This window comes from Lepidochelys olivacea (assembly GCF_965140295.1).
Source record: "Lepidochelys olivacea isolate rLepOli2 genome assembly, chromosome: 14".
Lineage (NCBI taxonomy): Eukaryota > Metazoa > Chordata > Testudines > Cheloniidae > Lepidochelys > Lepidochelys olivacea.
In genome coordinates this window covers 14,165,841-14,180,665 of record NC_140424.1, presented here as the reverse complement: position 1 = coordinate 14,180,665, position 14,825 = coordinate 14,165,841, and the positions used below count along the sequence as shown (strand labels likewise).

At 48.6% G+C, this 14,825-nt stretch overlaps 2 protein-coding genes across 5 annotated transcripts in view; one reads left to right on the top strand and one right to left on the bottom strand.

Moving 5' to 3' along the window:
- The window catches only part of TMEM104 (transmembrane protein 104), a 64,707-nt gene extending 56,177 nt beyond the window's left edge, over nt 1-8,530 (bottom strand). The window contains exons 1-3 of one of the 2 annotated variants that reach the window (XM_084647117.1): nt 8,452-8,530; nt 5,838-5,944; nt 1,340-1,461 (exon numbers count right to left, since the gene is read on the bottom strand). In XM_084647117.1, coding sequence (XP_084503243.1) covers nt 1,340-1,461; nt 5,838-5,882 — 167 coding nt within the window. In that variant the 5' untranslated portion in view covers nt 5,883-5,944; nt 8,452-8,530. Of the gene's footprint in view, nt 1-1,339; nt 1,462-5,837; nt 5,945-6,664; nt 6,687-8,451 lie in introns of those variants that run through there. The other variant, XM_084647118.1, reaches the window with a different exon arrangement.
- A 30-nt stretch (nt 8,531-8,560) lies between these two features.
- On the top strand, nt 8,561-14,806 carry NAT9 (N-acetyltransferase 9). 3 transcript variants are annotated; one of them, XM_084647119.1, is made up of 7 exons: nt 8,561-8,664; nt 10,256-10,342; nt 11,132-11,241; nt 12,100-12,240; nt 12,559-12,618; nt 12,849-12,943; nt 13,039-14,806. In XM_084647119.1, exons 1-7 carry the CDS (start codon nt 8,597-8,599, stop codon nt 13,180-13,182), a joined length of 705 nt encoding a protein of 234 aa, XP_084503245.1. In that variant the 5' UTR covers nt 8,561-8,596; the 3' UTR covers nt 13,183-14,806. The 3 variants fall into 3 exon arrangements, with proteins under 3 accessions (XP_084503245.1, XP_084503247.1, XP_084503246.1); XM_084647120.1 differs by having other exon boundaries at nt 8,637-8,709; XM_084647121.1 differs by lacking the exon at nt 12,100-12,240.
- The last annotated feature ends 19 nt before the right edge of the window (nt 14,807-14,825 follow it).

The following is a 14,825-nucleotide window of genomic DNA, read 5'->3' as shown; positions in this document are numbered from 1 at the left end:
ATTGACATATATGGAATTTATAATCCGAGTCAATCCAGTCCAGATTCAGTTCAGTTCTAGAGCCAGAACATGCTGATTCTGCAGAAGGAGCAACATTTGAAAATTCCGTTTGTCTGTGGTGAATAAGTAGCCTTCCCTGTTGAGCACGGGTGAGAAAGACTGTGAAGTTACCCTTCCAAATGTAAGTCAGTGCAGAGCTGCCTCCCCAAATCTGCAGGCAGACAGAGCTCCAGTGCCCCTTGCTCAGAACCCTGCTAGGAGCCAGAGTGAAATTGACATGACAGGTCAGTTTCACGGCCGCCATTCAAAATGCAGTCAGCAGAAGTGAAATTGTCAGGAATCACATCAACTTTGTGTTGCTACTGGTGACTGGGAAAGATATCACTAGCAAAGAGACAAGCATTGGAGTTATCCCTGGGGGAGGAGGACAACCCCAAAAAACAGAGGCTGGTGGAAGGGTACAGTAGTGAAGCTCATGCTTCAAGGTTTCAGCTGGCCACCTGCAGGGGTCTGGAGGGGGTTTCCATGCCCAACATATTCTGGAAGCCTCAGGGATAGCCATGGCTGGAGATGGGAGATTGGGTGTAGCGGGCCAGAGTTCTGATGTGACATGGAGCATTCTCTCTCTCAGGTACTTTGACTGACTGGTTCCTGCTCAAATGCTCAGGTCTAACTGATGGCCATATGTGGGGCTGGGGAGGTATTTTCCCCCAGTCAGATTGGCAGTGAGCTTGGAGGTTTTTCCACTTTCCTCTGCAGTATGTGGGTGTGTGTCACTTGCCAGGATCATCATTTTCCTGCCGGGTGGGGGGGGGGGGGAAAGAGGTTGGGCACTACTGCACCTCAGTCTTTCCTTGTCTCTGCCTGTAGCACATAACAGACTAGTCTCCCATGGGCTGTAATACTGCCATCTAATTTAAATGGCTGGGTTTAGAATGTGAGTGCTGGGTGGCATTGGTGGCCAGTGATACACAGGAGGTAAGAACAGATGATCTGGTGGTCCCTTCTGGCCTTAAACTTTACAAAGACCCTCTGCCATGCAGCAGCCAGAAGGCTCTAGAGTGGGCAGTGGAGACAAAGTACACTCCCTTCTACCAGCTAGAGGAGATGTAGCTCCACATTGCAGACATCCATTAGCCAGAAAGTTGATATTAAAACTACAGCCTCTAAACAGGATCCAGGTGCAGCACAATTGTAAAATCCCAGCAGCTGGGTGGCAGAGTGGCTGGGCTTCTCACCAGCATGCTGCCCCCAATTTCTTACATGTAGCCCTTAGAATAAAACCAAGCCACACTCCCAGCATGCTGAAGACAGGCAAAGAGAGACACCAAAATCCTACCTCATGAAGCCCAGGAACATTATGAGAATGAGGCTGACGAGCCAGCCAGCGGTAGCAAAGGCCTTCGGCATGGTTAGGGCTCCTGTCCCAACGATAAGGTTGAACATGTAAACCAGGCCAACCTGCAATCATCCAGATAATCAGCATTAGATAATGCAGCAGCCCTGGGGATCAGCTAAGATAACTCACTGACATGGCAGGTTGTGTGTGGGGAATGTGATCTGTATGCATGTCTAGGAAGGATAAGCACAAGGTAAAAGTACATATAAGTGGAGGGGAACACTCTGAGAGTCAGAAAGGTTGTGCAGTGGATTAGTGCACAAGCACAGCACAGGTCAGGATTGATGTTCCCCGCCAGATTTGTTCTATTTACAATTTATGGAATGTTAAAAAAAAAAAGAAAAGAAAAAATCAATGGAATCTTTAATAGACATCTGAAGTCTATTTAATAGACAATAGAAGTCTGCACTCCTGCCTGCACTATGCCTGGTTGAGGCCAGAATGATCCTACCTGATTTTCATGAAATTCATTTCATTATTTTATTTTTTAAATTAAAGGAAATTTGTTATTCAGGCAATAAATTCCTATCAACAGCTAGGGAGAGAAGGCACCTTCCAGCCACCCTGGGGAGAGTCAGGCTCCAGGGATTAAATCTTTGCTGATGAGCATAAATGCAAGAGGCACCATCACTACACACAGGCTGCCCTAGTGAAGTCAGTGTTTAACCTGAAACTGAAGGTCTGGAGCTGAAATAGCCTCAAGCACTAGACACTTTCCACTTCCATTGTCCTACCACCATTCTTTGTAAAGTATGGCTGAGCCAGCAAAACCAGATCTGCTGACCAAAGGAGACTGGCCTCCAAGCATCTTGTGACCTATACGGTTGAACAGGTTTCAGAGTAACAGCCGTGTTAGTCTGTATTCGCAAAAAGAAAAGGAGTACTTGTGGCACCTTAAGAGACTAACCAATTTATTTGAGCATGAGCTTTCGTGAGCTGTTGAACAATATTTGTGGTTGGAAGCCCTCAGCTTGGTGCACATAATTCTCTCACTCAGCATCTTGGTGCTTGGAAGCCCAGAGACAGAGGGGCCCTTTGCAACAAGAGAGAATGGACTGTGTCATGATGTGGTCCACTCATGTTTCCTCAGAATCAAGCTATTCCTTTATCACAAGCTGTTTTAATCAAAGTGCAGCTGAGGCCTAATCTAAACACAAAGTTGCACTGGTTTAACTAAAGACGCAATTTTAAACTGATTTAGTTAAAATGGTGAAACTTTGTGTGTGAATATCCTTCAATTGATTTAACCTGTCTTAAATCAATGTAAGGGCGTTCACACAGGGATTTGCATTGGTTTAATGTAGACAAGCCCTGAGAGTTGTAAACTGGTCAAAGTGACTGCCAGATTGAAGGCAAGGAAATAATTTTCCTCCATGCTGCGTGACTGAGGAGTTCTGCCTTTTTCCTCTGAGACACTGAGTAGGGATCGTAGAAATGGTGGGCAATTCCTCCACAACCTACTTCCTTCCACTGTACAAAGACTGGTCTATCCCATTTCCTGTTTCACTGTTTCTGTTCTAAATTGTCCCCACTTCAGTCACATGTAGTGCTTAGGATCACCACAATGCAAATGGTGGAAAAGAAACAGACCCCACCTGCTGTGCTAAAGGAAGAAGGTGAAGACGGAGCAAAGGGAGGAGACTTTGCCCTCCCATTCTTAATGCAAACATGGTATGGGACACACCCTGAGAGTCTCCCCACTTCCTTATAAACCATGAGAATTTTTGTGTAAATGAGGGAGAAACCCACATGTAGTGCTTGGCGTGGCCAGAGATCATAGGAGCCAAGCTTGGAGACATCATACAAAACACAATGCAGTCTTTTTTGTTAAGCTCACAATGAGACACTATACCTTTTCGCTGTTCAAACATGAACATCAGCTGATCCCCCAAAGGACTAAAATGCAGCCTTACGGTTTGCAGAGAGGCTCATGTCACTCAGTTGGCAGGCTCCCATTTCCCGCTTACTTCCCCTTGTGTTCAGAGTGCCCAGGGGCCTGACTCACTTTGCAATGAAGGACTTGGACAGAAACCCAGATGATTTTTCTTGGCTTTGGTTGAACAGATGCCAAGACTGGCATCATGTTACTGTCCTCAGACCCTGGGGTAGAGATAGCCCAGCATCCTCAGAGGAAATGAGATAGCTACAGTTCCCTAGAACTCAGACTCCAGGAATTTCTGCAACACTAATATTTTGAACTATGCATGCAGTCAGAAAAGCAACTAAAAACATCCCAGGATTCCATATTCCCCCTCCATGGGGAAGATCAAATTGGGTTGGCTTACTAGTCAAAAGATGATTTTGCCAATGTCAGTACTGGAAATTCATTTAAAATAAAGAAATCAAAACCCATTAAGAAGAGAGCAGATTTCCTTCTCAACATAAATCCTGAAAGCTTTAGTACTGGTTCACCAAAGTGTTTCTGCTCTTGGCAAGTCACAAAATACTAGACCTTGAAAGTGAGCGTGACAACTACTTTATTAATAGTTTGTTTTTTTTTAAATGTTGACTATGAAAAAATGTCAATAGTTTCAAGAAAAACATTTAAAAAGGTACTTCTGCACCAATTCCCTATTCTAGCAATGTCTGAGATGTTCATGCTATTAGTGAAGTTAAAAAAAAGTGACTACTTCATATTCTCTCACATAATATTTTCTCCACCTAACTGAGCCAACTGGAATCTCTTGAACATGAAAATGCTTAAGACCACAAACTATGCAAAAGCACAAGACAATAAAAATTATCAAAAAACTGTAATCAGGCAGGAAATGCTTAAAATCAGGTTTTTCTGATTACTGTGTTGCTGCCCTGCCCCCTTCACTTTTCAGTTCTGGCCTGCTTTTAGCTGCCAATACTCTTATGAGCATAATGCCCCGTTCTACCCTCAGCTTTTGAGGGTTCCTAGACTCGAGATGAATGTTTTTAGCATTTGAAAGCTGAGATTCCTGGATCTCAGGTGGTGGAAAACATTCGTTCTCTCTTTAATGGTTCTTGAGATAACCATTAAGATCGCTTCAGAAATGAAGCTATGGGGAAGTAATATGTGATAATTTTATTATCTGATATTTTGTGAACCCCCATTAGATATAAAAAAAAATCAGCATTCCCAATGGTGTACAGAACTAAATGCTAGCATTGTGGGTTCATGAAATATCTGATCTTAAAATGGTCACTAGTGCCCCAGGTTAGCCAGGCATTTTTAATATGCAGGAGTTAATACAGCAAATCCCACACTTCAGACTCATATTTTAGATTCCTGAGCTATGTTCTGCCATTTATATCATCACCATAATAAATCAAGAAATCCAAATTTAACTACTAATTTTGAGATTATGCATAAGAAAGAATAGACTCTAGCTTATGCTCACAGAGCTGTATTGTCTTTGCAGGGCCCAGGTTGAAGAGAAGTCAAGTCTAGTGTTCTGAGCACAAGGCTGAGAGGCAGAAATACCTGATGTTCTAATCCCTCTAGTAGTGACTGTCACTTTACTTCAATGCCTCAGTTTCCCCATCTGTAAAATGGATATTATACTTACCTACCTCATAAAGGATGCTGTTAGGACTGATCATTTGGGACAAATCACTTCTGTCTGAATTTTTTTATTTATCATTGTTACAATTAATATGTGAAATGACTAACAAACAGATCAGAGGAAAAAAGGTTTGCCCCCTTAAGCTTTCAATTTGTTTTCTTTTTATATTTGACAATGCTTTGTAGATAGTGAATTTCAGCATCCCACACAGCTGCACCTATTTGTGCAAGTCTTTCACATGAGATCAGGGGAGAGAAGGAAAAGCTTGTTTTAAAAATGTGGAAGTAAAACCATAAAAATGAGCAAGGGGGCTCAAGGGCAAGTGTAGTATCAAATTACTTGTAACTCATGTTTTCAAATCGATTAAGTATCAGGTTGATGGTGTCCCTTTAAGGTTTGTAGAGTAACTGGCGATGTAAAACAATACGCAAATACTATGCATTATAACTGATTATTTAAAATTAGTTTGTATCAGTGAACAGATGCATCTCAAGAGACACATGGACCAGAGACAGGCAGTAAGGTGATGCCATTTTCACATTCACATTTCTGACCATAAATACAGCTGAAAAAAGGACCAAGCCAAACTTAACATATAAAGTCTCAAAGATAGGATGAAAGTTCTCTAAGCTAACTCACTAAACTCCAGATACTTGGGTCCCTTTCAAACTCTGAAGTGGCCCTTGTTGTGGTGTAATTCAAACCAAGATCTCTTGGGCAACAAGCTAAACATGTTCTACTGCCCTTACCCTAATATCTTCCAGCATTCCTTGCAACTTTGACATTGATTACTGTGTTCACCAGGAACCAGGAAGATAAGTAACAACATACCCTGAGAATAAGCAGGGTTGTGAAGAGAAGACACTGAACTAACAGCAGTGGTACATCCCAATGGTAATACTCACGTAAGGAGAGTACAGCTCCCCTGTGTCGGTAATGCCACCCGCCATGTTTGAGGATAGAGGGGCCTGGAACGGAGAAGCAGGTATCTTCTGTCTCTGCTATGTCTGGCCTAAAGAGACAACATGTCCAAGCCTGGTTATCATTATCAGCAGCTGCTCACGATGCCACTGAAAGACCGATGGACAACAATGGGCAACCCATTACTGTAAACAGAGAAAGATTTGAGCCCAATTGCAATTGGGACTCTGTCCTGCCCTGGGATATGAGCACACCTCCAGATGTCCCATCCTCCAACACACTGTCCTGACACCTCCGTTCAAAATCCTTAACATTTGTGCCCTATGTCAAGACAGTAATCAGATAGCCCTACTCTTTTTCCCTGCACATCAGATACTTACCAGTTACCAACTGCAAGAAGCCGGCAGTGCAAGAGAGGAGCAGATCATTCCATAATTGCCCTGTTCTGTACACTCCCCCAGAAGCTCTAGTATGGGTAACCGTTGGAGACAGGATACTAGGCTAGATGGACTGTCTGACCTATTATGGCAGCTCTTATGGAATGTACCAACCTTCCTGAAATGGCCATCAAACCAGGGATTTCCACTAACCCACTCAGTAGGAAAACCATGATTCTATAAAAGGATGATCTAATCATACTATCACCCAAATAATAATCAATATGCTTTAGAAATATACTGCCATCACGAGTTATTCTGCAGATTGCTACAATAAAAAACACCCAACAACCCCAATCTCTCCCCATATACTTTCCAAAAAACAGCCAGCTAACACTCAATGTAGAAACAGAATACATTGAAATTATACTTACCTAGGCCTCCAAAATAAAAGCATTTAGGGAACTTCACAACAGCAATAAAAGCGTCTGAAAAAAAAGCCCTCTGAAGAATTTATAAGCCGTTAAAGAATTACAATTTGCCAATAAAATCACAACTCCAGTTACTTGAGAACTTAATCTAACTCATCCTGCTATATAGGAGAAACGGTTTGGGCCCTGTCTTATCAAGTAACTACACCAGCTGGCACAAATTATCAGTACAAACTCCCTCCTAGTCCACACACAGAAGAACATTCAACTAACTTCTGGCACCACCTCAATCACAACAATAAACATCTCCACAGCAGAGTAGTAGAGGAGGAAAAGCTAAAATCAGCTAAGAAATAGAACCCACTCCTAGATCACGATCCTGTTCTGGACAAGACAATATTCATCTCCAGTTCAATGGAGCAAACAACCCCACACAAGATAGTGATGCTAAAAACACTACAGCAAAGCCTAAAACAGATCAAAACCAAGAGAGACTGCTACCAAAGCATGCCCAGAATTATCATGCTAGCAGACACCTCATCATAGAAAAATGTGCAAATCTAAGGCAGACTCTCCCCAAATGCCCAGTGACAATAAATTAGAGGTGGGAACAAGGAGAGGCAAAGCAAAGAGGAAACCCACATGACACAGACTTATTTGGAGACACAGTCTACTCCCTTGTCCAAAATACAACCCGGGGGGGGAGGGGGGGGAGGGCATGAAAGAGAAACATCGCACCCCAGAGCCCCCCCCAGCTCCCACCCCACTTCCCAACCCCCCAGCTCCCACCCCAGAGCCCCCCCACTTCCCAACCCCCCAGCTCCCACCCCAGAGCCCCCCCACTTCCCAACCCCCCAGCTCCCACCCCACATCCCACCCCACTTCCCAACCCCCCAGCTCCCACCCCAGAGCCCACCCCCCTTCCCAACCCCCCAGCTCCCACCCCAGAGCCCCCCCATCCCACCCCCCCAGCTCCCACCCCAGAGCCCCCCCCATCCCACCCCACTTCCCAACCCCCCAGCTCCCACCCCAGAGCCCCCCCCACATCCCACCCCACTTCCCAACCCCCCAGCTCCCACCCCAGAGCCCCCCCCCACATCCCACCCCACTTCCCAACCCCCCAGCTCCCACCCCAGAGCCCCCCCCCACATCCCACCCCACTTCCCAACCCCCCAGCTCCCACCCCAGAGCCCCCCCCCACATCCCACCCCACTTCCCAACCCCCCAGCTCCCACCCCAGAGCCCCCCCCCCACATCCCACCCCACTTCCCAACCCCCCAGCTCCCACCCCAGAGCCCCCCCCACATCCCACCCCACTTCCCAACCCCCCAGCTCCCACCCCAGAGCCCCCCCCCACATCCCACCCCACATCCCCACATCCCACCCCAGAGCCTCCCCACATCCCACCCCCCCAGCTCCCACCCCAGAGCCTCCCCACATCCCACCCCCCCAGCTCCCACCCCAGAGCCTCCCCACATCCCACCCCACTTCCCAACCCCCCAGCTCCCACCCCAGAGTCCCCCCACTGCCCGAGCCCCCCACCTCTCACTCCAGAGCCCCCACAATACCCGACTCCCACCTCCCTTGGGAGCCCCCCACCTCCCACTCCAACTCCCCCAGCGCCCATCTCAGAGCCCCCCCAGCTCCCACCCCAAAGCCCCCAGCTCCCACCCCACCCCACCCCAGGGCCCCCGCACTGCCCAACCCCCCACATGTCACCCCAGAGCCTCATCTCTCAGACCGACTCCAGACCCCGTCCCCGGCCCACAGGCAGCTAGCTCCTCCCGTACCTGCGCTCCCAAGGACCCGGCCAGCACACCCGAGACGCCACCCTCATCCCGTGGAACGTACAGAGCATGCGCGGACTCACCGCGCAGCGGTAAGACCTTCCGCACGCGTAACGAGGCCAACCCTAGCCCCTGCTCCGCCGATTGGATGCGCTGGATCACGTGCGGGAGCGCGGAGCCGCCCGGCCGCACTCGACTCGGTGGCATGCGCCCTAGGTGAGGCACTACGGCGGCCCGCAGCGGGTCGGAGCGAGACAGGAGGTGCCTTGTAGCCCCAGGACCGCATGGGCTAGATATCCCCCCCCCGGGCTGGGCGCCCCCCCATGGCCCCCCACCCGGGGCTGGGTGTCCCCCTCCATTGCCTCCCATCCGCAGCCCACGGGGGGCCAGCTATCCCACCTGGGGCTGGATGCCAGCCCGACTCCTTCCCACCCACCTCCCCTCCTCCCCCACCTGGGGCTGGATGCCAGCCCGACTCCTTCCCACCCACCTCCACTCCCCCCCCCCACCTGGGGTTGGGCGAGAGAGGGGCTGGATGCCACCCCGGCTCCTTCCTCCCCACCTGGGGCTGGGCAAGAGAGGGGCTGGATAGCACCCCAACTCCTTCCCTCCCCCTCACCTGGGGCTGGGCGAGAGAGGGGCTGGATGCCACCCGACTCCTTCCCACCCACCGCCCCTCCCTTCCCCCACCTGGGGTTGGGCGAGAGAGGGGCTGGATGCCACCCCGGCTCCTTCCCCCCCCACCTGGGGCTGGGCAAGAGAGGGGCTGGATGCCACCCCGACTCCTTCCCCCCCACCTGGGGTTGGGCGAGAGAGGGGCTGGATGCCACCCCGGCTCCTTCCCCCCCACCTGGGGTTGGGCGAGAGAGGGGCTGGATGCCACCCCGGCTCCTTCCCCCCCACCTGGGGCTGGGCAAGAGAGGGGCTGGATGCCACCCCGGCTCCTTCCCCCCCACCTGGGGCTGGGCAAGAGAGGGGCTGGATAGCACCCCAACTCCTTCCCTCCCCCTCACCTAGGGCTGGGCGAGAGAGGGGCTGGATGCCACCCGACTCCTTCCCACCCACCGCCCCTCCCTTCCCCTCCCACCACCGGTGCTGGGCGAGAGAGGGGCTGGATGCCACCCCGGCTCCTTCCCTCCCCCTCACTTGGGGCTGGGCAAGAGAGGGGCTGGATGCCAGCCCGACTCCTTCCCACCCACCTCCACTCCCCCCCCCCACCTGGGGCTGGGTGAGAGAGGGGCTGGATGCCACCACGACTCCTTCCCACCCACCTGCCCCCCCCCACACCCAGGCCTGAGCCTGAGAAGGGCTGGATGCCACCCCAGACTCCTTCCCACCGACCTCCCTACCCCCCTTGGGGAGGGGCTGGATGCTGCCCATTTCCTCCCCCCTCCTTTCTGGGGCTGGAGAGTGATGGATCTGTGTCCCTCACTGCTTGGATGTGAGGCAGTGGTGTGGGGGCAAATGGCTGCTCAGTGCTGACCTGTCAGACTAGGGCCAGTTTTGGTGTGGGGCTCGTCTCTTGCATTTTCTCATCACCTCTTACAGGTGTCACTTAGCCAGTGTCTCCTTTGCTGAAAAGACCAGGATAACCCATTAGGGGAGCAGAAAAATGTATGTGGGGGGGGGGGGAGAGTTTGTAAGGAAGTAAAAAAAAAAAAAAGTTGGGGCCCATTATTTAAAGGGGTCTCCATGAGAAAGTGAAATTCATTATAGTTACTCAGTTTCAAAGAACAGATGTTGATGATGTACTTTTCCCTTGGGATCTTTAAAGACTTCAGTAAGTTACTTTCTGTCTCTCTTTCAGGTTGGAGACTATGAAGATTAACCAGAACACAGTCTTACAGGGGAAAAAGGTGACCCTGGTACCATACACCTCTGCTCATGTATGCCGGTATGTAGCCTGACATCTGTTTCTATTTTTAAAGTTCAACTTTATTTTTTAAGGGAATTTAGCACTCATGGAAGGCTCTGGGTTACCAGCCCTGAGGCCTGAAATGATCTCTTTGTCTGTGTAAGTGGCACAGCACAAGCAGCAGCAATGCCTATGTTGGCTTGCCCCTCTTCCTTGCTTCTGCTCCTGAGCAGCCACCTCTAGGTGTGAGATGGCAGCTCAAGGTCCTTGATCCCTCCCCTGAGACTGTCATCAAAGGTGGACAGCAAATGTCAGTGGTGATGTTTGTTTATCCATGTGGACACTTGTCCAGTTAGAAGTGGGCTGAGCCCACTAGCTCATTTCACGTTGGCCACCAAACAGTCATCAGAACTGCTGCTGTTTCAGTGCTCACTATAACTTTTTCCAAATTGCTTGTGAACAGTGAAACTTCAACTCATAAAAGCTGAACTGGTCTCTGAAAAATTTAAATGTTAAGCCATGAGTTTGTAAACTGCAGACTTGGATGATTGCAGTCTCAGTGCAAAACAGACTCAAGCGAGGTGTCACACACCCCTATACTATACTTCATTTGTGCGCCTGGGTGAAGGAGTGTGTGTACTGATGCCTATGTTATTTCAGAAGTTACGTGAGCCTTGCAGCCCCTGGCCAATAGGGCATCTATAGCAACTTGTAGTTTTCTGAATAGGTTCATGGTAGGGGGACAGTCTGACCCTTAAAGATTTCAGTGGAACACAACAGGTGATGTTCTAAATAGGTCTGCATTCAGTTTGTGGCACTCTCCATCAGGTACCACGAGTGGATGAAATCGGAGGAGCTACAGCGACTGACCGCATCTGAGCCACTGAGCCTGGAGCAGGAGTATGAGATGCAGCGCAGCTGGCAGGAGGATGCAGATAGTGAGGTGTTTGAATGTTTTGCAAGAGTGGAAAGGTGTAGTGAACGCTTCCGCCTCACTGTTGTTCGGAATCACAGCTAGCTCTGAGTTTCTGGCAGGTGTGATTCTACAAGGCTATACTGTAAGGGGTGTGAGCCATTATAGCAGGGCAGTAGCCCCCCTAGAGTTAAGGGTGAGACTAGCTTACTATTTAACTGCCAGTTTTGTTCTAAATGCTCTAAAATCCACGTGCTTAATCTGCTTGTCTTGAAAATTGCTGTGTCTCAGGGGGGTGGGGAGTAGTGTTAGTGGTTCAAATTTGGGGTCATTTAAGGAGTAGGTTCTCAGGCTATAACCCTCCCTCCCTCAAAAATTACGTAACCAACATTTCTGGGTCTCACTGTCATCACTGGAACCTCTGAAAACCAGAGGTTAACCCTTGTCTTGGTCAGTAGTGACAGCACGAGACGACATACTGAAAGGAGCCGAGGGATAGACTAGGTGACTCAACAGGTTGCTTCAGTCTCTTATGTTCACATTCAAGGTTCTTTGCCTGAATGTACTGTAAAAGGCGATGAAGTGGGGAAACCTAATCCACATTAATTTTATATATTGCATCAAGTTAAAGTATTTGTGTGAGCCCTGGGTCCATGCAAACTGAAACCAGCATAGATTTTCTAGGGTGCTGCTGGTAGTGGCAGTTGTGATAAGCATGCCTGTCTGGCCCAGAGCCCTGATTACTGGTTCATACAGGCTATTAATACATGCAGGATGTTGCTTCTCTGCCCATTGTCCATCATCTTTATTGTCATACTTCAGTAATTTGTGAATGATTCTTAAACATGCCCTGTGAGTTCTGCTGCTGTCTCACTTTCCCCAGAATGCACGTTTATTGTACTGGAGACTGAGAGGTGGTCTGGGCAAGCAGGTACCGAGGAGGACTGCATGGTGGGGGACGTGAACCTGTTCCTCACAGATATGGAAGATCCAACAGTGGGGGAGATAGAAGTCATGATTGCAGGTACAATTAAGCACAGCCCCAGGCTGCTAATGCCACTATCACCCTAATGCCACCCTCTGCCCTGCAATAGCTGTTAGGTACGAAAGCATGCAACTGGCTTCAGGGGGATTCTGACAACTCTCCTCATCAGATAGTGGTAGCATTGGCTACAGCTAGATGGAAAGTAGGCAGATAACATACAAGCTTCCTGTGCTCTGAGCTCTACCAGTGCAATTCAGTCCTTATCTGCAATCCGCTTTCTGCTAGTCCAGCACATGACTGAGTTACAGGGTTTGTGTTATATAGATGGACACCAACGTCTGTTCTTTTCTCTTTTAGAGCCCAGCTGCCGTGGCCGAGGGTTTGGCAAGGAGACAACTCTGATTATGATGTTTTATGGTAAGGATAGCTAAATGTGGGAGGACGGAAGTCATGTGATAGGGACACACAGGCACACATGCTCCCGTTGGCTGCTCTGCATATGTGGAGAGGGTGGTGGATATATACACCAGCCCCCATATTTAAGGAGCATGGGAATCGTGCTAGTCTACAGTCATGACAATGCAATGTTATGGAGATACATGTGTGCAGCTAGGGGTTCTTATCTCTCTTTCTCGCTTCTCCTGTAGGAGTAACAAAGCTGGGAATTACCAAATTTGAGGCTAAGGTTGGACAGGAAAATGAAGCTAGTATCTGCATGTTCAAAAAGCTTAATTTTAAGGAGGTGAGGTACCAGCCTGATCAGGAGAGCCTCCCCTTTTGAAGCAGCATTTAGCTAAGGCCTGAGATCAATCTGGGTTGTTCTTACCTTGTATATAGGTTGCCGTGAACAGGATCTTCCAGGAGGTGACATTGAGACTGGATGTGAATGAGCAGCAGAAACAGTGGCTCCTGGAGCAAACTAACCACGTGGAGGAGAAACACTATAGTGTGAACCTACAGACTCGTGCCTCTGAGACCTGACATCTCTTCCAGAGGCAAGCAGTCCAGACCCCTGCTAAGTCTCCAGGGAGGAAGGGTTTGACAACATTACTGAGTGCAAGTATGGAAAACACTTGGGACCAAGAGTGAATCAAACGACAAACTGATTTGTTATTACTCCACATACCTGGTGTACCACCTGTGAAATGCTGATCTTCCACAGCAATCGTGTCAGAGCATCTACAGCGGCATTCCTTTGCAATAGTGCCTGGAAGCTGGGATGGATGAACCGATGCTAACAGGTTAAGCATAGAAGTACACCTTGGCTGGGAATGGCCCTTTTAGTCACAAAGCTCCCTCTGCCCTGTTCTAGGAAGGGACTGTCTACACCTCCAGGGCCTATAAACATCAGTGAATTGGCCAGCAATGCTGTCAGTCTATGGATGAGCAGAGTAGACTGGGTTCCTAGCTAAAACCCCACCATCCGTAGCAGAGTTCCTAGTGTCACAAATGGAGTCTGAGCCACAGGAGACTCTGGCCTGCTTTGTCATATGAACGGACACATACAATGCGACTTAACATGATCTAGAAGGCAAAATAGCTCATTTGCCATCCGTGGCTGGTAAAGTGGTGGATACAAGATTAAAAAATAAAAATAAAGTCAGTGGATCTGCTCGACAAGTTGTTACTATTCCAGGTACTGCAGGCACCAGGTTTTCCCCTCTTGGCTTTGTGTTAATCTTGGTGTGCCACCATTGGCAGCTGCCCCACCATCCACTTGTGCATGTTTTAAGCCATTGTGTAGCTCATCACAGCTCTTGGCTAGTGTGAGCACAGCTTAATGGGAGAGGCCAGTACAACTAAGATCAGAGAGGGGTTGAGTGCCCTCCTCTCCCATTGAAGTGAATTTGTGTCGTGGGTACTTCATAAAGGACACCTGGCTGACTTCCTTCGAGCCAGCCATGGTAAACTATAACACTTCTAAAAGGTTAGGAACTAACGTGCTAAACTGCCAGCATGTAAAGAGAGCAATCAAAGAGGATGGAATCAGAGTACTAAATTACCTCTGTGCATCAGACTTCAGCAGACGACGATTTTTGATAGGTAGAAATGCCTGTCTCAGTGTTGCTTGGTACAGGTACTGAAAAAGGGCCATCGCTGTGACAGGGTATCCATAAAAAGATGAGTGAGAAAATTAAATTGCACAGAGGATGTAAAGAATAAAGCAGCTGATCTGCTACTATGCTTATTTAAAACCATCTACATTACAAGACAACCAGAGAATGGCTAACCCCGAACCCAGCCTTTAAGGAAGCAATAAATAAAACTGGTGGAACTGACTGCTGCAAGGTGGTGTTGACACCTCTTAAGTCTCCAAACCAGGATTAGTGCTCAGGTGAACAAGAACATGCATTCTGATACCATAGTAGTCACTACTGGGTCCAGTTGGCCCACCTTGATTATCACTACAAAAGGTCCCCCTCCCCCGCTCTCCTGCTGGTAATAGCTCACCTTTCCTGATCAGTCTTGTTACAGTCTGTGTTGTAACACCCATTGTTTCATGTTCTCTGTGTATATAAAATCTCCTCACGATATTTTCCACTGTATGCATCCGATGAAGTGAGCTGTAGCTCATGAAAGTTTATGCTCTAATAAATTTGTTAGTCTCTAAGGTGCCACTAGTC